Raw genomic sequence first — 22,163 nt, 5'->3', positions numbered from 1 at the left:
ACTCCTGAAGACTCGTCCCCCCTCCCTCTGTCTAACTGTGTCTCCAGCGACCGACGGCTCATAGTTGCTTGAATGCTATAAAGCCTTCAGCTCATTGATTTCCTGTTTCTATTTATTATAATATCTTCCACCATTTTTTTTGCTGCTTAACTCCTTCTACAATTTTTCATCTATTTTAACCATCCAACTATTCAAATGTTCAGCTCTTTCAGTTTTTTCCAGCTTTGACGTTTGGTTCTTCAAATCCTTGAACTTTTCAAGATATTCCAGGATTTCTGCCTCCATTTAAATATATGGGGAATTCTTGGTGCAGAAGGTCGCTGGTTCGATACCCGGCTCAGGCATTTTTCACAAACATATCTTTTTAGTTATTGTGTTGTTTTCACTTATTTTATGGTCAACTTTGATCATTTCTTTCTTTCTTTCTTTTGGTGCCAATTATTACCCTTTAAGTTTCCTTTTCATTCAGCAATAAAGGATTCAACTCCGCAGTTTCTTCTAGAAATGCAGCTCCTTCTGGTTTGGCATTCATTTTCCTTTTCAGGGTGAATTTATGTTGAATGCCTTCAGATGTTAAAGATGTTTGAAGTGGCTCAGTGTCTGTGGACTGATACTTTAGCAGTTTAGTAACATTCTTTTTTTTTAACTTGTCCTGTCCAACAGCTGGGCCTCTTGTGTTGGACATATTTTATTTTACTTTAACAACAGGGGTTATGAATCTTCAGACACACCAGAGGTATTTCTGAGTTTAGTTACATTCTTGGATCACATGGGTCCCTTCACCAGTACAAACAGTGTTCAGTACAAAAGTGTAACAGCAAGCTTTTATGTATATGTTTGGTGAAAAGCTGCTGGTTCTGCAGAGTCTTTTGGAAAAAGGAGCAAATGTTCCAACTTTTTTTTTATTTTGCACTTTCGATTCATTCTCTTTAACAAACAAACCCAACAACCTCCAGAAGCTAATTAGGTTTAATACTTCATATAAAAATGTCTCACCCCCCATTGTTGACTACAGAAAATGCAAGAGTTGAAAGGAAAAACAGAAAGTTAACCAAATATTCAGATGTAAACTTCTGTAAAGATTTCAGGAAAAGAGGTTAAAAAAACCATCAGTTCTTTTCAAGACTGTAGTTTTGTTTACTTGTAAGTATTCTTTATATCTCATATAAAAAGTATAAAATATGAATGAATTGTTAAACTTATCCATTATCAAAAAAGATGAATTCTACTAAATCTTTTGGCGGAACAAAAAATTTGGCATGAAAGTTCAATACCCAAATAAGTTCGCCTCTTTTAAATTAGTTAGATTACTGCAGATTATTTTGCGATGATTTGAGGCTCTGGTGCTGTTTGTTATGTATTCATTTGCCTGAAAAGGCGCGGGCTTTTATTGTGGAGCCTGCTGGACCGGAAGCGCGCTTGTCCTCTTCTGCTCTGCGTGTCTGCGTGTGCATGTAGACGCGCGGCATCATGTCTCCTCTTGGACTGAAAGCCATTGTTGGGGAAAGTAAGTAGTATTTTTATGACAAGTGTCGTGACTTTGACTGTTTGATGGGAAATATGAAATGCGTGTGTGAAGCCTGTGTGCGCGCGCGCGCCGCTGGCCATCAGTATCCGTTTGCGCGCCGCAAAGACGCGCGTGTCTTTGCGTCCAGATAATTTGAGGCAATGTTGGATATAAATGCGCTCATCCACAGCTGTCTGGTCTATGTGTTTCATTTACGGATAAAGACAGAAGTGCGTGCGTCCGGGGGGACCACGCGCTTCTGGCTCTTGAAACAGATAGTAAATACAAGTTTAAATTTAAGTTGAGGAAACAGGACTGAAACGCGTGTTTCCACCGATTTCTAATGTTTTTTTGTTTTGTTTTTGGTCCGGAATAAGTGCAGAGTCCTTCTGCGCGTAAATCCTCTAATCTTTGTCTGCGCGGATTAACGGCTGTGACATCACGAACGCGCAGGAGCACGCGCTGTTTCTCAACAACATATGATCAGGGATGTCATTCACTCATGAAATTGTGGAAGTTGTAATGAAAAAAGTGACCTGTGACCTTCTGGCGCCTGCGCTCTTTGCGCTCACCTGCCTCCAAAGTGTCTGAGCGCAGTGCGAAGAGCGCGAAACACCTGCAGCGCCTCTGGTTTAGTAACTCTCCGTGGAGTTTCCTGTGCGCGGTGTAACTCTGACAGCGGGACGTGGCGGGGATTTAGATCCCTGCTTGTTGCATCTTTTATTTTTGGTGATTTGTTCTTCTGTCTCTCCGGATTTCTTCCAACAGCAGAGCCGAGCTGGAAGCTCTCTGATCTCTCCACGCCGCTATTTCTGTCCAGGTGCTTCGTTGAGCATCTTTAGTATGACACGTGGTGTGACTGTTTTTAAAACACTTTTGACATTTCAACATTTTTGACATTTATTTTTCTGCTGCTCCCTTTAGGGGTCACCACAGCAAACCCCCCACCTCCATACCCCACTCTTCTGCATCCTGCTCTTTCACAGCATCCACCCTCATGTCCTCCTTCTCTACACCCATGAACCTCCTCTTTGGTCTTCCTCTTAAATTCCTGATCCTCCTCATCTTCTTCCCCCCTTAAGAGAATCTCAACACTGTGAATTCGCTTGTGGTGCACTCATGAGGTTTCATCATTTCATAGTGATGATTGTCGTTCAGACGATTCCATTATTATAGTTTTAGTTTTGACTGCTCTGTTTCATGTCAGAAGGACCAAAAGTAGTTTAGTATCAGAAGAATGATGAGTCATATCCAAGTCATAACTGGCCATTCAAAATTTTCCTTTCAGCCAAACGTTTCCACTGACTTTAGCGTGTCCTGCACTGATCAAAGTGAAATCTGCTTCTTTGATCCAACGTCATCACATGAATGTCCACGTTTTGGGCTGTAAGGGGAGCTTTAGTTCCCGCAGAACCTCAGGCTGTGCCGCACAGCGGAGCGACAACGACATGCATGTGTGTGATGCGCCAGGCTGATGAATATGGATTAGAGAGCTCAGCCTGCTTCAGCAGCTGCAGTTCATGGCGTCCGTTAAAGCTGCTTGTTAGGCAGCTTCCTATTGGCTAACGCAATCTTTCACCTAATCCACACACCCAACCAGAAACAAACAACCATCCCACTATCCACTGACTGTGGGGGTATGGGGGGGTCAAATGTGCACCTCATGGAAAGTGACTGTGTGAAAGGGGCCGTTGACCCATGATGTCACATCCGCTGACATAGAAATGGCCCAGAAATAGTGGCGCAGAGCGGTGGAGGGGTAAGAGGATTTGGGGGCAGATTAGAGGCACTGATTGCTGTGCTGTCCCTCCCCCTCAGGCCCTCCTCTCTCTGTCAGATGCACGGGACAGACTCTTAAGCTGCACTGACGGGAAACCAGAACAGTCTGTGACTCACCTGGGGCTCAGGGGGCAGGTGGGGGGTGTACGGGGTTTGACAGCTCTGTGTTTGTCACCAACACAGAAGCAGCAGAGCACCTTGATGTGGTGCATTCCCCGTCACAAGGAAACCCGACTTTTATATTCAACCATTGCATGATGGCAGAGAATTCATGTCCCAAGATGCTCTCAACATCCATCCATCCAATAATAATAATAATTATTATTATTATAGAAATAATAATACATTACATTTGTTGGGCGCCTTCAAGAGACTTGAGGTCACCTTACAGCAGATGATGCATAAAGATGATCAGATTAGTAAAGATGCAACATAAAAATGGAAAAGCAATAAAAGATGAAAGAGCACATTTAAATTACAACATGATTATAATGATTACAATTCAAATCAAGATGAATAAGCCAGTTGAAATAGGTGGGTTTTAAGATTACAGATGAAATTGTGGAGTGAGTCCATATTCAGTTCCAGAGCGGGGGGGGCAGAGCGGCTAAAAACCCTGCTCCCCGTGGTGACAAGACGGCACGGAGGACAACCAGGTGGAGGAGGGAGGAGGATGTGAGGGAGTGGGCAGGAGTTTCAATTTGAAGGAGCTTTGAAAGTCAGGAGAAGGATCTTATAGATGATACGATGTGTGGAGCTGCTGAAGAACCGGTGAGATGTGAGGGAGGAGGGAGCTGCTGAGTTTTGGACCAACTGCAGTTTATGGAGAGTTTTTTGAGGTAGACCAAAGAGAAAGGAGTTCCAGTAATCTAAGCAGGAGGTGACGAGTCTATGGAAAAGGACGGCATCCATCATCATCAACGCCTGCTTCATCCTGACCAGGGTCACAGAGGTCACCAGAATCATAGGGTGGCGGGTGAGGGGGTGGAGGCAGGCCCAGGTCTGTGGTCCATGACAGAGCCACAGACAGTCGGTACACAAAGACCTTTGACATTTTTCAGTTTGTGTCGTTGCAGCCAAAATCAGCTAAGTTTGTTTGGTTTCTCAGTCACAGTCTTGACAGGAAAAACAGAGGTGTAGAAATTTCTGAAAATTTGCACAAAAAAACAAAAAACAGTGTGTGGGACACGTTTGTCCCACCTGGATTTGTGGATCTTTTGCCCAAATCCAGGATGGTAAACGTTGGTGCACAGCCATTCTCAGGTCTCTCCAGAGATGCTCAGTTGGGTTTAGGTCAGGGTTCAGGCCGGCTCAGTCAAGAGCGGCCCCAGAATTGTTCTGAAGTCACTGCTTCCTCATTTTAGGCGTGCTTTGGGTCGTTGTCTTGTTGGAAGTGGAACCTTCAGTCTGAGGTCCCGTTCACTCTGAAGGAGGTTATCTTCTCAGACATCTCTGTACTTATCTGCATTCATCTTTCCTTCTTTTGCATCCAGTCGTTTTGTCCGTTCTGCTGAAGAACACCCCAAACCATGATGCTGCCACCCCCATATTTCACTGTTGGGATTGCAATAGGCAGATGATGAGCAGTGTGTAGCTTTCTCCTCACAGACTGCTTAGAAATAGTTCAGTTTTGGTCTCATCAGACCAGAGAATCTTCTTTCTCATAGTCTGGGTGTCCTTCGTGTGTGTTTTATCAGTCTATGTGGGCTTTGAGATGTCTGGAACTGAGGAGATTGTCATTGGTCTGACCCCCACTGTGAGCTGGAAGGTCTTTTATAGACAGGTGTGTGTCTTTCCAGAGCAAATCCAATCAGTTTCATCAAACACAGCTGGACTCCAATGAAGAAGTAGATTCATCTTAAGGACGATCAGAAGAAATGGACAGCATGTCAATTCAATATGAGTCACAGCAAAGGCTCTGAATACTTAGGATCATGTGATCTTTTAGTTTTTAGTACATTTGCAGAATTGTCTACACTTTTGTTTATTTTTGGCAAGATGCTTCACTGAGTGACCCTGATTGAGAAACATAATGAACTTTCCTGATTTTGGCAAATGGCAGCAATGGCACAAAGAGGGAAAATGTCTGAATACTTTCTGTACCGACTGTGGACTCACTCTGCATCCACATCTAGGAAGGGTCCAGCTGAGTTTCAAACCGTTTTACTCAGAGATGACATTGCTAAACAGTTCATCTCATAACAGCAGATGTCACAGGAAAAAGAGGGGGGGGGGGGGGAGATGTAATGTGTGAAACACTTATTGCTGGCTCCAGTCGTGGGACCAGGATGGGAGGCTTGTGTGGGAGAGCGTGATCTGTGTGAGACTAAAGCACCTTCTGTTTGAGGGCTGATTGCTGGCTGGCTGTAGCACATGGCTCTACCCCTGTGCTATCTTACATGACCCCCCCCCTTCCATTGACGTGTTCTCCCTACCATGACAAAGGTGGATAAAGGTGGAAAGATTTCATGTAATCCATGGACACCAGTGAAGATCACAAATCATTGAAGAAAAAAGGTTCATAGCTCTGTCTAGTGGGTCTAGATGACCCAACTCCCAATGGTAAAGTGCCTAGGATAGCACAAGGGTTACAGGGACCACATCCAAGGACCCTCAATGAAAGAAGTTTGGATCAAGCAGAATTAAAGACAAAAGTGTTCATAACAGACGTGTCAAAAGTTTCCAGATCTGAATTCATGTCTGAGATTGGACCTCGGGAGGAGGAGGAGGAGGAGGAGGAGGAGGTGGTGGTGGTGTTATGGTCACATGTCAATAAAGCCCTCTCAATGAAAAGATGTGAACCTTTTTTAGACCGAATGTTCATGAAACATTTAACAAACTAAAAGCAAATCAAACCCGAAAGATTCTTCAGCTCACAGTAGGAGCTTCACACCAAAGCTCCTACATTCTCAGGCATCATATGGTTTTCATCCCAATGTTCTCACACTTTTGTATTTCTGACTTTCCTGATGTGCTCTTGACTTTCAGAGATCATGAACAATGTCATCAAGAAAGCCAGGGAGAAAGGAAAATGGAAGGTATCTCCTCTGCTCCTTCTCTGTAAAGTTGAGCGAGCTGTGGATCAGATGGAAACTGACAGAAAGTCTTTCTTCCTGCTGTGGCTGGCTCTTCCAGGTTCTGGTGGTGGACAAGCTGAGCATGAAGATGGTTTCCTCCTGCTGTAAGATGACAGACATCATGTCAGAGGGAATCACCAGTGAGTGTCCGTCACTTTGCATCGACAGGAGCCTGTTTTTTTTTTGTTTTTTTGGGACATTTGCAGTTGAATTGGCAATTTAACCGACAAAGATCACTGGCCTCTAACCTTTTGCAGGCCACAAACCGTTTTCATGTAAAAGAAAATATGTTGCTGGACTGGCCTGTAGCCGAACTGTCACAGAACAGGCAGCCGGCTGGTTCCAAGTGCAGCAGGTTTTATTAGCTCAGCTAAAAGTCCACTAAGCTGAATCAGGGTCAATAACGGTCATGAGAGCATCGGAGAAACAACGACAGAAGTCAGGATCCAGGCGAGATTCAGGGCAGACGGCAGGCAAACGGAGTCCGGGACTAAACAGGGTCAGGAAATCAGAAGATCAGGTCTGGATAAAACGCTCGGGAATGCAGGCAGAGGCACAAACTATACTTCACACTGAGTGAGGCTCAGTACAGTGCTTAAGTACAGTAGTCTGTGTGGTTGCACATGAGAGTTGGTGTGTGGCATCCAGGAAGTGTGCTCTGGGGTTGCTGGGAAATGTAGTGTGTTTAGAACTCTGGGCCGGCAGCCAGGCTTTCTTCAACTACCGCAGGACGTACATCCCCTGCTGCGCCTTTTTGAGCAAAGCATCGCATGTTTTCCTCATATCGTGCAGCCCTACTTCACTAAAACTGTGTTCAAAAACTCAAAAGAAAAACCAAAAAACGGATGAACCCCTTAACCCAGGAGAACCCATTCTGGACTTTTAAAATATTTGTGCTTTTTCCTTTCGTTTGTTAGTTCATTTTGGGCAGCAGCAATTAACGGCGGCCCAAAAGATACAGACAAAAAGTAACGTCTTGACACGAATGTTGGTTTCTTTGTCAACGTTTCAACTTCTTGTCAATGTTTCCTTTGTCAAAAAGAACATAGACGTATTTTTGGCCGTACACACATGAACCTGCCTAAAAAGAAAATGTTTTCTTGGATCTAATGAATTGACTTTTTTTAAGTGAAATGCATTTTGATGATTGGGTTTTTTAAAGCCAGTGCCGTGTACTTCTGCCCCTCAGTTGTGGAGGACATAACGAAGCGGCGTGAGCCTCTGCCCAGCATGGAGGCCATCTACCTGATCACACCGTCAGATGAGGTAAAAAAAAACACAACTTGTTGGAGGCAAATAGAGAAAAAGGCGTGAGCGTAGACGCGTCTGCCTTTGCTGCTGCTGGGTTTGGAAGGTAAAAGCTGCTTCTGCGTTCTCTCAGTCTGTTGAAGGTCTCATCGAGGACTTCAGAGACCCGCAGAATCCCAGGTACCGAGCAGCCCACGTCTTCTTCACTGACAGTGAGTGCTGGCACCAACACGAACGCCACCTTTCCCGCCCTCAGGCTCACCCATGCAGCAGCTGGTTGGAGGGGTCTGAGATGCGCTTCCGTACGGCAAAGCGCCGCGTGAACCCTGCGCTCACGGAAGGGCTGAAGGATCTCACCTGGCCACGCCTTCCAGAACTGTTTTTACCAAGCAAAGCTATTTCAAAGTCAGCTGACCTGATTCGGGGGGGGTCAACCATAGAGGCATCAACAGCATTAACATCACATTTGAAGACCTGCTTCCTTGAAAATGGTGTTTTTGGTGTTTTTAACATGTTTGGTGCCATTTTCCTGGTAACGAAGACATTTATTAAGAAAATTTAGCTTAAAACACCATTTCTGAGTATTTCTTCTTTTCAAATCATCATGAATCAGGAGCAGATGATAAAAAGCTTGTAGTTGTAACGTACAAACACTGTAGGCGGGCTAAAGTCTCCCTGCTCCGCTCCATTCTGATGCATCCAGTCACACAAACAGTTCCATGAACACCTTTGTTTTCTTTGTCTTAGCTGGAATCTAACAGTTATTTTTTTATTTTGGCCATCATCATAATTAAAAAGACACTATGAACGCTTTGAAAATGCATCAAAAGATGATGGGAGTGGGTTTGAAAAGGTCTTCTCTGAGCAACTGTAGATCTGTGGGACTTCAGTCGGATCCCTCCGTTAATAAACAATCTCAACAGTTCTGAAAAGCGACAAACTGCCAACAACACAGCTCTGCTGCCTTTCTCCTCCCAGAGCTTCACGTTCTCCATGTCTTCTGTGCTTCTTGCAGCAATACCAGACTCCTTGTTCGGACTGCTGACCAAATCCCGCGCCTCCAAAGCCATGAAGGCCTTGACTGAGATCCACATAGCCTTCCTACCATACGAGTCTCAGGTAAAAGAGGGTGGGGTCATGTGGTGCATTCATATTGCAGAAACCTCCTTCACCGTGTGTGATTGAGTGTCTTTGTCTCATAAAACCATCCAGGATTTTTGTCAGCCATAAAAGGAAAAGCCCCTGCAGACAAACGGAGTCGACCGGTTTTCTGTTCAGTCTGTTTGGACCCAAAAAATCGAATTTGGTAATCTTTGAATTGAACAAGAATAAAACAGAAGATCTTCTCAGCATGTCAAACCCAAGAACCGATAGAAGCCACAGATTCTCCATTAGCCCAAGCTTTAATAAACTCGAGGTCGTGACACCGACCACAATGTTTAAACCATCTTTACCATAATAACAACAACATGTTTTCCAGTCAAATCTTATTGGGGAGTCTTGGAGGGACATTCACTTCTTACTTTCCCTTTCCTGGAAGGAATGGTCAAAACAAAAATCAATCCTGAAGGTTACTTTGGGTTAGACCATCTAATCTGAACATGGACAGGTGAACCGTCCACAGTGAACCCCACCGTCACCCAGCAGTGGCTGGTAGAGGGCTGCATTGGGATTGGGTCCCGCCGGGTCCCGCGGGACCCAACCCAAATCTCGCGGGATTGGGCGGTTTCAATTGTGCTGCGGGCGGGAGCGGGCGGCGAAAAAAAAACCCCGCGGGATCAGTGCTGCCATGAAAATCTCATGAATATATATTAGCGGTCTACGTTAGGCTGTGCGGCTGTTGGATTCTTATGTACTGAAGCTCCGTGAAGGCACCAGGTAGAGACGCCCAATGGCCTCTGTCATCTAACCTGTTGTTGGGGGTGTGCAGCGCCCCGCCCCGCCTCTAGTGTGTTCTTTAAAGCCTGATACCGCGGTCCCGTGTGGGCGGAGCTACCAGCTAGAGGTCCTGGTCTGATCGCTGCATGGAGCGATGTGTTTATCAATGCATGATAGACACGGAGAATGTGGAGAGATCAGGTTTATAATTTTGAAGAGTTCTACTTGGTAATCATGTTTCCATGTTTGGGTTTATAAAATCATCCCAGAGAAAGTCTCTGCTTCAACTCCCGCAGGGAAAGCTGCGTCTGAATCTGACGCCCGTGTTTCCATCTCTCTGACAGAGTTTGAAGCCAAAGCCCCTCCTCCGCCTCTTTACCTGCTTTTCCTCTCTACCTGTTCACCTGTTCATATACTCTGTAGCTGACAGTTGTTTTTCCCCGCGCTCCCAGTGTATTCTACAGAGAGAGCGCAAAATACGGTCATCATAGGTTAACACGATAGTCAGGGCAGCGCAGCACACGGATGAAAGAGCTGTCAATCTATCCGGCATCACTGCGCGGATAAGGATGGAGCAGGTTACCTGGCAGGGACATGATGTCAGTGGATGAAGCAGAAAAGAACCTCAAACGAGGTTCATCGTGAGTCACGCATGGTTCTCAGATCTGCGAATCAGCAAAACTGGAAAAGGCTGAAGCTAAAAGTATTTTTCTGTCAGGAAAAAATTAATTCATAGATTTTCAGCTCTGTTGAACCATTAATGTTTTTTTCCTCCATAAATTCAAATGACTGACCTGCATCTTTACCGGCTGGTTCAGCGCGCTTCAGGCCGTCTGTCTGCGCGCGGACACACGCACACTTTTAACCGAACATGATTTGTAAAAATATATTTAATAATTAAGTTGAAAATTTCAAAAAAGAGGAATGCATGAAAATATGAGGCTGGAGGAGGGACACGAATCTCTTTAATATCATCAATACAAAATACGTGTTTTTTCCTGCGGGACGGGGGACGATACAAAATCAATGCATCTCTATTACTGTGCGGGACTTAATTCTATGAGTTTTGCGGGTGCGGGCGGGAGTGGACATACATATTGCGGGAGCGGGCGGGAGTGTAACGCATACCTTGCGGGAGCGGGCGGGATTGGTCAGAAATTCAGCGGGCGTGGGCGGGAGCGGGATGAAGAAAATAGTCCCGCGCAGGGCTCTAGTGGCTGGGACAGGCAACCAACATTTCCTACAGGGGATCCAGCCGGGTTAGAAAGTGGATGTTTGGGTGGACGTGTGACTGTCCATCACTGCAGACGGCGGTGTCTGGGCTCCAACCTCTCTTCTGCTGTCAGGTGTTTTCCCTGGACAAAGCTGAGGCCTTCCAGGATTTCTACAGCCCCTTCAAGGCCGACGTGAAGAGCAACATGCTGGAGCGCTGTGCCGAGCAGATCGCTACCATGTGTGCCACGCTGAAAGAGTATCCTGGAGTCCGGTACAGAGGGTGAGAGCGGCTTTGCCCTGCGTTCCTCTTCATCGACTCTAAATGCCTCTGTCAGTTTAACTGAGCGGGATTGTGCTTCTGTTGTGTTTCTGCTGGAAGCACAGTTTGTTTTTGTTTTCTTCCATTCTCAGCTGTTTTTGTCAAAACTTTGCTGGACTTTTGGAATCCTCATTTTGTTCCCTGTGGTCATGCTTCATTCATGTTTTTGACAGCAGCATCTGTTGAACAGTGCTGAGCCAGACACAGACGTTCCAAAGGCATTCTGGGTAAAAACCTGTCTGTGTGTCTGCTTAGGGACTACAAGGACTGTGCAGTTCTGGCCCAGATGCTGCAGGAGAAGCTAGACGGCTACAAGGCTGATGACCCCACCATGGGAGAGGTATGGCGGGGGGCTGAGCTCATGACCACCGAGCATCTGTGGCGGCAGACACGAGCCGGAGCACGCTCAGTGCACACGTTGTGCCCTGAACACAACAGAATGAGTAACATGGCCGACTATGCGTCTTTAGAGCTCGACTCATCTACTGTTGTTGAATCACAACACTTAGTCTCTGCTAATTCCTGAGCGTGGATTGACTTTTCTGGATGGATGGAAAGGGTTTGATTCTAGAACATCCTGGTCTCAGAGCAAACGCTCCACCGCTGATCATGTACACTTTTTTTCCCCACAGAGGTGTAAGAAAGGCTGTGATGCACTTATGTTAAATGGTCATCCATGCTAAGTAGTGTGTTTTCCTCAGTCCTCTATTGTGATGTTGTGACGCCTCCAGGGTCCAGACAAGTGCCGCACTCAGCTGCTCATTGTGGACCGCGGCTTTGACCCGGTGTCCCCCCTCCTGCATGAGCTGACTCTGCAGGCCATGGCCTATGACCTGCTGGGCATCGAAAATGACGTGTACAGGTGATGAGGCTCTGAGCAGTAGTTTCTGTGTTTGGAAAGGAAGCCTCGTCTGACTTTGCTGGTCTGCGTCTCCTCAGCTTTGAGACCAGTGGGATGGGGGAGACCAGGATGAAGGAGGTGGTGCTGGACGAGGACGACGACTTGTGGCTGAGTCTGAGACACAAACACATCGCTGAAGTGTCCACGTGGGTGTTTCTGCATGAACACAGACTGCCAGAGGGCTCTGCTCCTTTCACGTAGCCTCCTCTTCCTCCCTCTTTGCAGGGCTGTAACTCGCTCTCTGAAGGAGTTTTCTGCCAGCAAAAAGATGAACACTGGAGAAAAGGTAACGCCTTCATCACGGGGGTTGCCCCGTAGACCTGCAGCTTTTTGGGTGGTCCGAGCTGTAGAGGGTTGTGGAGAGGAAGGGTGTGTCTTGCAGCTTCCTTGAGGCTTGTGCGTCCACCTCATGAAAATGGAACGTACCATTGTAGTGCGTGTGATAACTTTATATCGGTAGGGAAGTTCTTCGCACTTTTGGCTTATGAGGATGCTGTCACACTGTGCGTTCATGCAGCGCTCCTGTCATGAATAAGGTGTGAATACTGGCTACCTACTGACCGCACGCACAGGGTGTGCACGTGACACGGAAGATTCCAGTAGGAGGCCGCTCCACACAAGTTCTGGTCTGATTGTCTGATTTCCTCATTTCTAACAGCCTGGCTGCATGTCAGGGACGCACAGCGAGTGTGCTCCAACGGGCTTCCTGCTCAGTGCACAGGATTCAGGAGGGTCAAAAAAAAATAAAATCTGGACGACACGCCTCCATCTCTCCCACTTCCCCCTCACTTCTTTACTGTGTTGCTAAAGTGGTCACCACAACCTGACGCCAGCGGCATGTTCGTTGCCCCACCTTCATGCCCCGCACAGGTTTGCCCACCCACAGACAGCCCGTATCCACCCATAAGGGCAGATATGACTCAGGCTTAAGACATGCTGCTCTCCGGTCTGCAAAGACTCCTCATCCCTTCTGAGCCACTCAGACGTTTGACATAAAAACCTCTGGTCTGCTCAGACATGAACTGTGACCAGTGCATGCTTCACAGAGACCCAGCACACATTCTCTATGCAGACTACTCTGAAACATCAGGGTTAGAGATGTTTTTAGCTCAAAACTATTCCTCATGTGTCTTTAGCATCCAGGTCACCAAATGTCTAAAATCAATCAAGGATTCAGATTATTTAAAAAGAGATTTTTTTCCAAGAAAAACAGGTGCAGGAAAAACACTCAGATAGCTTCAACAGTGATTGAGTTCCTAAAGTCTTGAGTAGACCTCGCTGCTGTGTTTCAGACCACCATGAAGGAGTTGTCTCAGATGCTAAAGAAGATGCCTCAGTATCAGAAAGAGCTCAGTAAGGTAAGAACTTTGTCATTTTGTACGTTTTTTCCCCCAACACTGCCTCCACAGGAATGAGATGGCGATCCAAATGCTCGGGGAAATGCGGAGGTTGTGTCAAGACGAAGCATTGCAGCATCTTCAGCTCCTGGTCAGAATGCCACAAAACAAATGCCACAAAAAACGTACGAGGACAGTGGACACTCCTCTGCCCAGAGAAATAAAAGGTTTGAAATGAGTTTGAGAGTTGTGAGGCACAGCAGGAGAGCTGTGATGGTCTGGGCTTCTTTCATTTCCACCGGACAGGAGGAGTCATTTATACAAATGTATGCTGCACCCCAAAGAGGGTTTGAAATGTAGAAATGCCCCCCTGCTGTAAAACAGAAGAGGTTCTGCTGGTGAACTTGTCGAGACTTGATGATAAAAAGTGAATGTGACACATCAGTAAAGATTGCTGAATGATTCTTATCAGAATTATCATCATTGTTGTTCAGAAGAGAGAAGACTGTGAATGTGACTTCTCGTTAAATAAATACGTTTTTGTGTACATAGAATATGTAAAAAATATGACAAACACCTGACTTTAATGTAAAATCTATGCAGTTATAAAAATAAAACCTACAGATTACCCCCCCCCCCCACACACACACACACAAACACTCCCATACTTTGAGTCCTGCATCAATGAAGAAGTTTGTAAACCGTAAAAACTGATCAGTAATGGTTTAGCTGCAGCGCTAGGTTGTATTTTATTTTTTATTTTTTTTTTTTTTTCATACAGATGAATTTATTGGCTCTTTATCCACAACTTCAACAACTCCACCGTCAAACTGACAGAACAAATACATACACATATAAATTGTATAGACATTTCACAGAAATATAAATAATACAAACAAACATACCTCGCTGGCCGCATATATAATGAGGGAGGGATGTCCGTGAAGGAACAACAAAATATTCAAAACACTTTAACAGCTCTTAACTTCACTTGAACTTCTTTTCCTTGCGATTCACACGTCTTTTCCAGCTCTCCTGTGTTCTCATTAGAATTGTCCGTGCACAACACATCACGCCACAAAGGTTCCGCTTTGGTTTTCCTATTTAACTAAACAAAAAAAACAACACAAAAAAAATACAACCTAGCGCTGCAGCTAAAAATGGGATCATGCATGTTTGCTCTGTCATAAAACACACAAAAGTGCCGTCTGTTTGTAGAAAGCTGCAGACACCTGCAGAAGTGTCTTTGGCCAAATCACAATTCCAGAGTCACCTGTGACCTCCGGCGACCCACGCTTCCACCAGGAGCGTGGTCCCAAACACTTTTCACAAGAACGCAAGGAATCCGAGGGACCCGGACCTCTGGTGGTCCTCCGGGATTCATAGAACCGTAGTTAAATATGTAACTTTGGTTCTCCTCCACGCCACAAGTGCGAGGCGGATCACCCTACCGACGGAGGGATACCCAGCCCTAAGTCACTAAGGCTCCCCCTTAAAAAAAACCTTTGGGACACCGCTACAGGTCCAAATGCCCCTACAATTGGAACAATAGGGTGGAGCCACATGGCAATAATTCTGCTTTGGCCTTAGTGTTGTCTCCAGCTCGCAGTTATCTGACTGTCAGCTGCACTAACAGCATCTGTCCTCTCACCTGACAGTATTCAACACACCTCCACCTGGCAGAGGACTGCATGAACCGCTACCAGGGCACCGTGGACAAACTGTGCCGCGTAGAGCAGGTGAATGCCGTCAGTCCCTCTGTGACCTTTCTGCTGCTTCTCATTTGCAGGCTTTACCACATGAAGGAATTCAGAGAGAGATTTGGAATTTGCTTTCATGTCTGTGATCAAACCGAGGGTCAAAGCTGCTGGTTTGAGTCCGGTACACTCAAGATTTTCACAACATTACTCTTGGAATAAAAATCAGTTTTAGTTAAGGTCAAAAATCTTCAAATCTGGAGTGTAAAGGTCTAAAGGAGAAGGTTTCCAACTGAATGGCCTCACTGCTGTGCCCCCACACCATCAGAAACCAGAGAGGATCCAGCTGAAGCCACAGCAGATTCTGAAATCATGAAACTAAAACTGACTAGATGTTTGTCTACGCTTCCTCTCTTCTGGTTCACAAACTTTCAGTCAAGTCTTCCTGGTGTGTGAATTCCTTGTTTAAATGCGAACATGTCTGCTCCTCCGCCCCCCGCTGTATCTCAGGATCTGGCCATGGGCACAGATGCAGAAGGCGAGAAAATTAAGGATCCCATGCGGCTCATCGTCCCCGTTCTGCTGGACGCCAATGTTAGCGTATTTGACAAGATCCGCATCATTTTGCTCTACATCTTCCTAAAAAACGGTAGGATGTCCTTTACGGATTTTCTAAAAAAATCAAAGGAGGACTCTTACCTGAGACCTTTTCGTTTTCGTTTCACTCTCACCTCATTTAATGTTGTGTGTAGTTTTTCTGCTGTTTGTGCACGCTCCCCTGCACGTTTGTGCGTGCGTTTAACTCGCATGTATGTGTGTCAGGTGTGACTGAAGAGAACCTGTGTAAGCTCCTTCAGCATGCCAGCATCCCGCCTGAAGACAGTGACATCATTTCCAACATGGCCCACATGGGTGTTCCCATCATCTCAGAGGTGAGTCGTGGGAAAATGCGACCATTTGAACGACTGTTCCCCAACAGGCTGTCAGACTGTCCTTCATGTTACTGTATGACAGCCAAGCCTTTTTCGGAGGCCATGACCCTTTTTTTCTAGAAACAAACAAAACAATGACTGAGGGGCCGCCTTGATTTGATTTGATTTGATTTGATTTGATTTATTGATTTATCTCAAGCATTGTAGTCAAAGCAATAAAGAATTTACACATATTTATCAAACTCATTACAGAAATGATGAAATGCATAAACAAAAACGTCACTTAAATCACATTTGCTTAATCAAATACAGTGATCATCATCTAAAGTATAAGTAGAGTTTGATTTATTGCCTGAAAAGGAGTGGGAAGAAGCAAGCTTATATGAAAACGCTTGTTCTTTTTATTTGACTGTAAATGTGTTTTTCCTTATCAACTGTATTTGTCTAATTGACACACAATCAGTGTTTTTCTTTACTTTATGTTTCCAAAATGTGTTTCAATGGTTGAAGTTACATCCTGACCAATGACTTATGAAGGCTGGAGACGCTGCACCAACCTGGTACCATTGTCCAATGTAGGCGAAGAGTGACGCCGTATTGGAAAGGGCATCAATGACACACAGCTCAGCAGACACAGTAAAATGACCATAAAATGCTTCATTTTGGTCCAATTTTAAAAAGAAAAAACTCTGATCGTCACAAAAAAAGAAAAAAAAAGACAGATTATGGTATTAATGTTTTTGTACAAGAGGTAACAGATGAACAACATTTCAGACTTTAATATTGGGGACGACAGTGGCACAGGTGGTTGAGCGGGTCGTCCAATGATCGAAGGGTTGGCGGTTCGATCCCCGCTCCCACCAGCCAAAATGTCGTTGTGTCCTTGGGCAAGACACTTCACCCTCCTTGGCTCCAGTGTGGCTCCACTGGCGTGTGAATGTGTATGAATGATCCCGGTGGTGGTCAGAGGGGCCGTAGGCGCAAACTGGCAGCCACGCCTCTGTCAGTCTGCCCCAGGGCAGCTGTGGCTACAACCATAGCTTACCATCACCAAGTATGAATGAGTAGTGAATGAATAATGGACACAATGTAAGCGCTTTGGGTGTCTTGAAAAGCGCAGATAAATCCAATCCATTATTATTATTATTATTATTATTAATATGAATAAAAGCAACATTCTATAGGAAACACAATGCATACCTGATACATGGTTGTGATCATATTCAAATCTACACACAGACTAAGGTTTACACAAACTGCTACACTCCTGCAGAACCCTTGTGCCTGTTGTATGTGGCCTGGGGCAGTGCACGCGATCTGGGGGCCCCCGTCCCTCCTGTGGACAGGAGAGGGAGGGTGAAGTGAGCATTTCAGTCCATGGCCCCAGCTCTCAGCCCAAACGTTCTCTAAGCTGAGGGTAAACTCGGATCTTCCTAACGTGTTTTCTCTAAGGTCCCCTGTACAGGATAGTAGTACTGCACAGTAGCACAGTAGTGAGCCAGTATCTCGCCCTTTAGCATCCAGCTTTGCACATGTCAACTCGCAGCGCAGCGTCTCCATCCTATATAACTCACTGGTCCTGTCCATCCCATAAACTTTTCACAAAGGTTCTGAACTCAGCAGAAATGCGGTAGAGACCCTACTTAACCACAGTGTTTTGTTTTAGGGGACTGTCAAGAAGGCCAAGAAAGCCGATCGTAAGGAGCGTGTCAGTGAACAGACCTACCAGCTCTCCAGATGGACCCCTCTCATCAAAGATCTCATCGAGGTTCTGTTGCCAGATTAAAATGCTTCTTTCTGTCATAAAAATGGGGTTCTAAGCATCTTAGTTCATCAGGATGAATGTTTTGGGAGTCCTCTCTGCACCGTGGGCTCCTCCAAACCATTGGAGTGAATGGAGCGATGTACAGCATTTCCTCGTTTATTGAGGGATACGTTCCAATAATATCCCGCAATGGGTGAAATCCCCCGAAATGACAGATGTCCAAGTTTAAAAAATGAAAACAAAGATCTGATCGAGATCAAACATTTATGTAGCAAACAGCAAAATCTGTACAGGAGACACGGCATGGAGGAGGTCAACAGCCAATCAGGACGCAGACCATAGTGTGCTGTAGAAAGACAGAGAAAAGTATGGTGCAATACTGCACTGAAGAATCTGAAATAGCGTGAACCGCAATAGTGGGGGAACACTGTAAATGTGCTTTTAACTGGGAGCTAATGACCTGCATGGTGTTCTTTAGGATGCAATTGAGGACAAACTTGATCCAAAGCAGTTCCCGTACATTTCCCAGCGACAGGTTTCTGCCAAAGCCAGCGCTCCATCCAGGTGAGTCTTTTTCCCCTTATGAATCCTCCTTCTAGTCGCCTCGGCCTCTGACCCCTCGATGCTCGTCTGACCCTAAACTCTACTCTAAATTTGAGGCTCATCTGACCTTTTGTCCCTCAGTGCTCGATATGGTAACTGGCACAAGAACAGGGGGCCCACAGAGATGAAGACTGGACCCAGGATCATCGTCTTCATCATTGGAGGCGTGACCTACAGCGAGATGCGTTGTGTGTATGAGGTCACACAGGCCAATGGCAAGTGGGAGGCGCTGGTTGGTGAGTTCTCTGAGGGGATGTGTGCTGACTATGGCTGGGTATGGGCAAGAGTCTGGGGAGACGATATGTATCGCCATGTATCCAAAGACTGTACCAGAAACATTATTCACAATTTTCTTTAATGAGTATGACTTAGAAACAGGGGTGGGCACTTCCAGGCCTCGAGGGCCGGTTTATCCCCAGGTTTTCCAGATATTCTTGCCCTACTCATGGCTGATTACCTGGTTCAGGTGTGTCCAGCCAATCAGAACATGCCAGAGCATGTTGGGAAACATGCAGGAATGTGGCTCTCAGTGCCCACCTCTACCTGGAAAACACAGCTGTTGACTCCTTTTTTCTCTCGTGACTTTAATTCTTCTAAACGGAAGTGTTCAGGTGAAACCTCTACACTGACTTTGTTTCTGTCCATAATGTCACAGTCTGGGACAAAGCTTGAAAGAATGATCTTCCTCATGTTGTTATGCATTACCAGCAGCTTCCTCTGCAGGGGGGTATTCCAGAAAGCAGGTTATGCTAGCTCCCACGGTAAGTTTGAGGCTAAGGAAGTTGATAACCTCAGCTTTCGGTTCCAGAAATGGAGGTGTGTTTCAGGGTATGCTTAGTTCCCCTGGCAACCCATGCTCTGAACATAACCTGGTCTGGAGCAGGTTTAGTTGAAGGTTAGTTTGTTTACAGAGAGGTGAAGCAGCATGGCGTGTCCATTTGAAGAGGATTTAGTGGATGAAGAAGCTCAGATAATACTTTTTCCACCATGAGAGGGTGATAAAACCACATATGGATGTTGGAAAGAGAAACTTTTTACTTTGATCTAACTTTTTTTTTGTTAAGTCAGTTTAAAAACAACACGTGGTTTTCAGACAGTTATTTTACTTTCATTCAAATTAATTCAATTAAGTAGGTGTAACTTTGGTAAGAAATTAGGTTGAATAAATTTAACTCAATTACCAATAGAAGTAATTCATTTAAGTTGGCAAAATTGGATACATTATATATATATATATATATATATATATATATATATATATATATATATATATATATATATATATATATATATATATATGCGTCACATGAAAATAGAAATAAGATCAGAAACTCGTGCGTTTACTTTGTCTGTTCTTCTACTACAAATAGAAACTCTTTTCTTTTGCTGATGATGCAGCCGTGTTACTTTTTTGATGGACGTATAATCTTCATACGCCGTCATTAATCTCAGACTCCGTCTCACTGAAGTATAGCGCTCTCTGTTTTTCTCCATGCGTTTCAATGTTGACTCCAGAATTCGGCGATCCATTGAGAATGTCTTTATGTACTTGACGTGAACGTGCATTAACCCAGGGTTACCAAGTCCAGCGTAATTACACCAACTCATATCCGGTCTTTAGGAACAGACATACCCAGAGTAAACAAGTTCAGGCGGATTTCAGCCAGAGTTCAGGGTTAAAGTCAGGCTAGTTTAAACATGCTTCCTGGAATACCCCCCTGGTCTTTACCTGAAAGGACCAGCTCGCCCTTCTGATACTCCTTCCTGTTTTAGAGCAGGACTCCCCCCTGACACCCCTCAAATTCTCTCTGACAGCACATATGTTATTCCATGCATGCTTGCACAACAATCTCTTAAACAGGCTTAAAACATGGCTGAGCTCTTGGATTTTCTCCTCTCTAGGATCCACCCACATCCTCACACCCACCAAATACCTGAAGGAGCTGCAGCATCCAGACTTCCTGGACCCCAACACCCCACCAGAGGGCAGCGTGGAGCCACCTGCTGAATGACCAGATGCTTGGAGGTAAAGTGAACCCATGTTTCCTGATACCTGATCCAGCCTCGTCCTCCTCGTTTGATCATTCAAGTGTTGGCCTGATGATGCATGAAGTTTCTGCTCCGTGTTCTCACATCATTTCCTGTTGAGACGGCGACGACCGTCTGAACTGTTTACCTCAGAAGACCTGATCCTGACGTCCCAGGAAGTAGTTTTCTCACAAACAGATGAGTTTTTGTCACAAAGCAGATTCAAAGGGAGCAGTGATGGAAAGGTTTCATATTTGATGGGTGAGAGTAATGCTACGTCACGTTCACACCGGGCTCGGAAAACGGACGTTCCAGTGACTGCTTCCAATGAAAAAGTCTATGTAAACACACATATGCGTGTTTCAGGCGTCGCGTTCAAAAATTCAAGCGTTGCTACGCAAGTTTTTAAGTAAGTTTGTGAGCTCTTTGTACAAAATGTGCGGATTTTGAAACTTAAACAAGTCGTACTTTGGCCAAAGCTCAAAAATCTGTCTCCAATACGTTCTGGAAAAAGAAAAGGAAGAAGCTTTATAAATTCTGAAGGGAATTAAAAACTGAACGCACCACTTATGTGTACGTAGCTTCAACCGTTACACATTCCACCAATTTCTGCGCCTTTTAAACATTTCTGTATTCGTGGATTTTGATACTTTGATGTTTAGTGAATGCGTCTTTCCGTCAGATCGTTTTTTTCTTCTGCTGAGCTCTGATAGGTTGTTGGAGGTTGTCACCTGTCTGCAGTAACAGGAAGTTCACCTGAACCCCCAGCGGGACTAAAATGCTGTCCTCTGGTTTCTCTGGCTTCTTTCTTTCAGGACTAACGGGGATCTTGTCTCCTTCTCGCCTTCTGAAAGCCCTCAAAGACTTAGAGAAAGACCAGATAAGACGCTCTTCCCCAACCTTATCTAGCACCCCCCCCACCCCAAGAACCACCCACACTGAGTGTTGCTAAACGTCTTTCTGCTGTAAAACAAGGCTGTTGAACTAAAAATGTTGACTTTGATGAATGTGTTGATGCTTGTAAGAGCTTGTAAAGTTACTGAAGTTGTGTTAAGTTGTTGTTTCTTTGTGAAGTTGATGTGTGTGTCCTTGTTTAGATGAATGGAGGATTTCCAGCCGTTCAATTTGCCTCTTGAATCTCTGTAAAACCCAGCTATTCAAATGGTCTAAATGGAACAAACTCAAATCAGAACTCTTTCTTCTCATACCAAATGACTATAATCTAAACTAACCTAACAGTTATTCGTGTCACTCATGTCCTTGGACAAATGACACTATGTTTATTCTAAAATCTCCCTTTTCCCAATAGGTTTTTGTGTTTTCCATGTTAACAACATACAGTGAGGGGACGATGTTGATCTGATTTCACACAGAGGTGTAGCAGAAGCCTTTGAACATGGATGGACCGCGCCGTCTCCTGTCTGTGTGTCAGCAGTGTTTCTCAATCTTCGTCTTGATTTAGAGTAGTCCTGCTGGATCTTTGTGCTTCACCATGATGCTGTTGTTGTTAGTGATGCTTTCTATAGTTTTATTCAGTCAAAGACCAACAGGGCGTGGTTTAAGTCTTTTTCTGTGTTACGTACCATTAAAGTGGCTTCCAAAAAATCTGGCTGTTAGCTTTTGCTTTTATTTACGACTCCAGACAAAGTGTAGGCGTAGAACCTTTAAGAACCTCATCTGGTTGGGGTGGGTTACTGCAATATTCAGAAACAGAGGAAGAAGTCGAAGTAATCTCTAGGATTGTTGAACCAATCCACTCACAACAATACGGACTGACCAGATGCTTGAATGGTTATTGATCAGCTGCATAGACAAAGCTGTGTCACACATCTGCCTCATTTAGAAAGTTTAGTCCAAACTGGAGCGATCTGGATGAG

At 45.0% G+C, this 22,163-nt stretch overlaps 1 protein-coding gene across 2 annotated transcripts; it reads left to right on the top strand.

The window, feature by feature from the left end:
* Positions 1 to 1,405: 1,405 nt before the first annotated feature.
* stxbp1b (syntaxin binding protein 1b) lies at positions 1,406 to 21,894 on the top strand. Of its 2 annotated transcripts, none has more exons than XM_004072842.4 (20): positions 1,406 to 1,507; positions 6,275 to 6,324; positions 6,422 to 6,503; positions 7,553 to 7,629; positions 7,745 to 7,823; positions 8,627 to 8,730; positions 10,836 to 10,984; positions 11,279 to 11,363; positions 11,755 to 11,885; positions 11,963 to 12,070; positions 12,150 to 12,210; positions 13,217 to 13,282; positions 14,920 to 15,000; positions 15,469 to 15,607; positions 15,781 to 15,890; positions 17,557 to 17,658; positions 18,134 to 18,219; positions 18,340 to 18,494; positions 20,161 to 20,284; positions 21,102 to 21,894. In XM_004072842.4, the coding sequence occupies exons 1-19, from the start codon at positions 1,471 to 1,473 to the stop codon at positions 20,268 to 20,270; spliced, it is 1,812 nt and encodes a 603-aa protein (XP_004072890.1). In that variant the 5' UTR covers positions 1,406 to 1,470; the 3' UTR covers positions 20,271 to 20,284; positions 21,102 to 21,894. The 2 variants fall into 2 exon arrangements, with proteins under 2 accessions (XP_004072890.1, XP_078808532.1); XM_078952406.1 differs by having other exon boundaries at positions 1,482 to 1,507; positions 7,745 to 7,791; positions 21,102 to 21,891.
* The last annotated feature ends 269 nt before the right edge of the window (positions 21,895 to 22,163 follow it).

Source organism: Oryzias latipes, chromosome 9 (genome assembly GCF_053564925.1).
Source record: "Oryzias latipes strain Hd-rR chromosome 9, Olatipes_Hd-rR_3.1".
In the NCBI taxonomy this organism is placed as follows: domain Eukaryota; kingdom Metazoa; phylum Chordata; class Actinopteri; order Beloniformes; family Adrianichthyidae; genus Oryzias; species Oryzias latipes.
Note: the sequence above shows the minus strand (reverse complement) of the source record. Positions and strands in the feature narration are given on the sequence as shown.

Excerpts from the sequence above, each read along its gene's own strand:
- stxbp1b (XM_004072842.4), top strand. The coding sequence starts at position 1,471 with ATGTCTCCTCTTGGACTGAAAGCCATTGTTGGGGAAA. Across the intron at positions 13,283-14,919 it reads ATCAGAAAGAGCTCAGTAAG|TATTCAACACACCTCCACCT; the intron begins GTAAGAACTTTG and ends CTCACCTGACAG. Across the intron at positions 18,495-20,160 it reads CAAGTGGGAGGCGCTGGTTG|GATCCACCCACATCCTCACA; the intron begins GTGAGTTCTCTG and ends TCTCCTCTCTAG.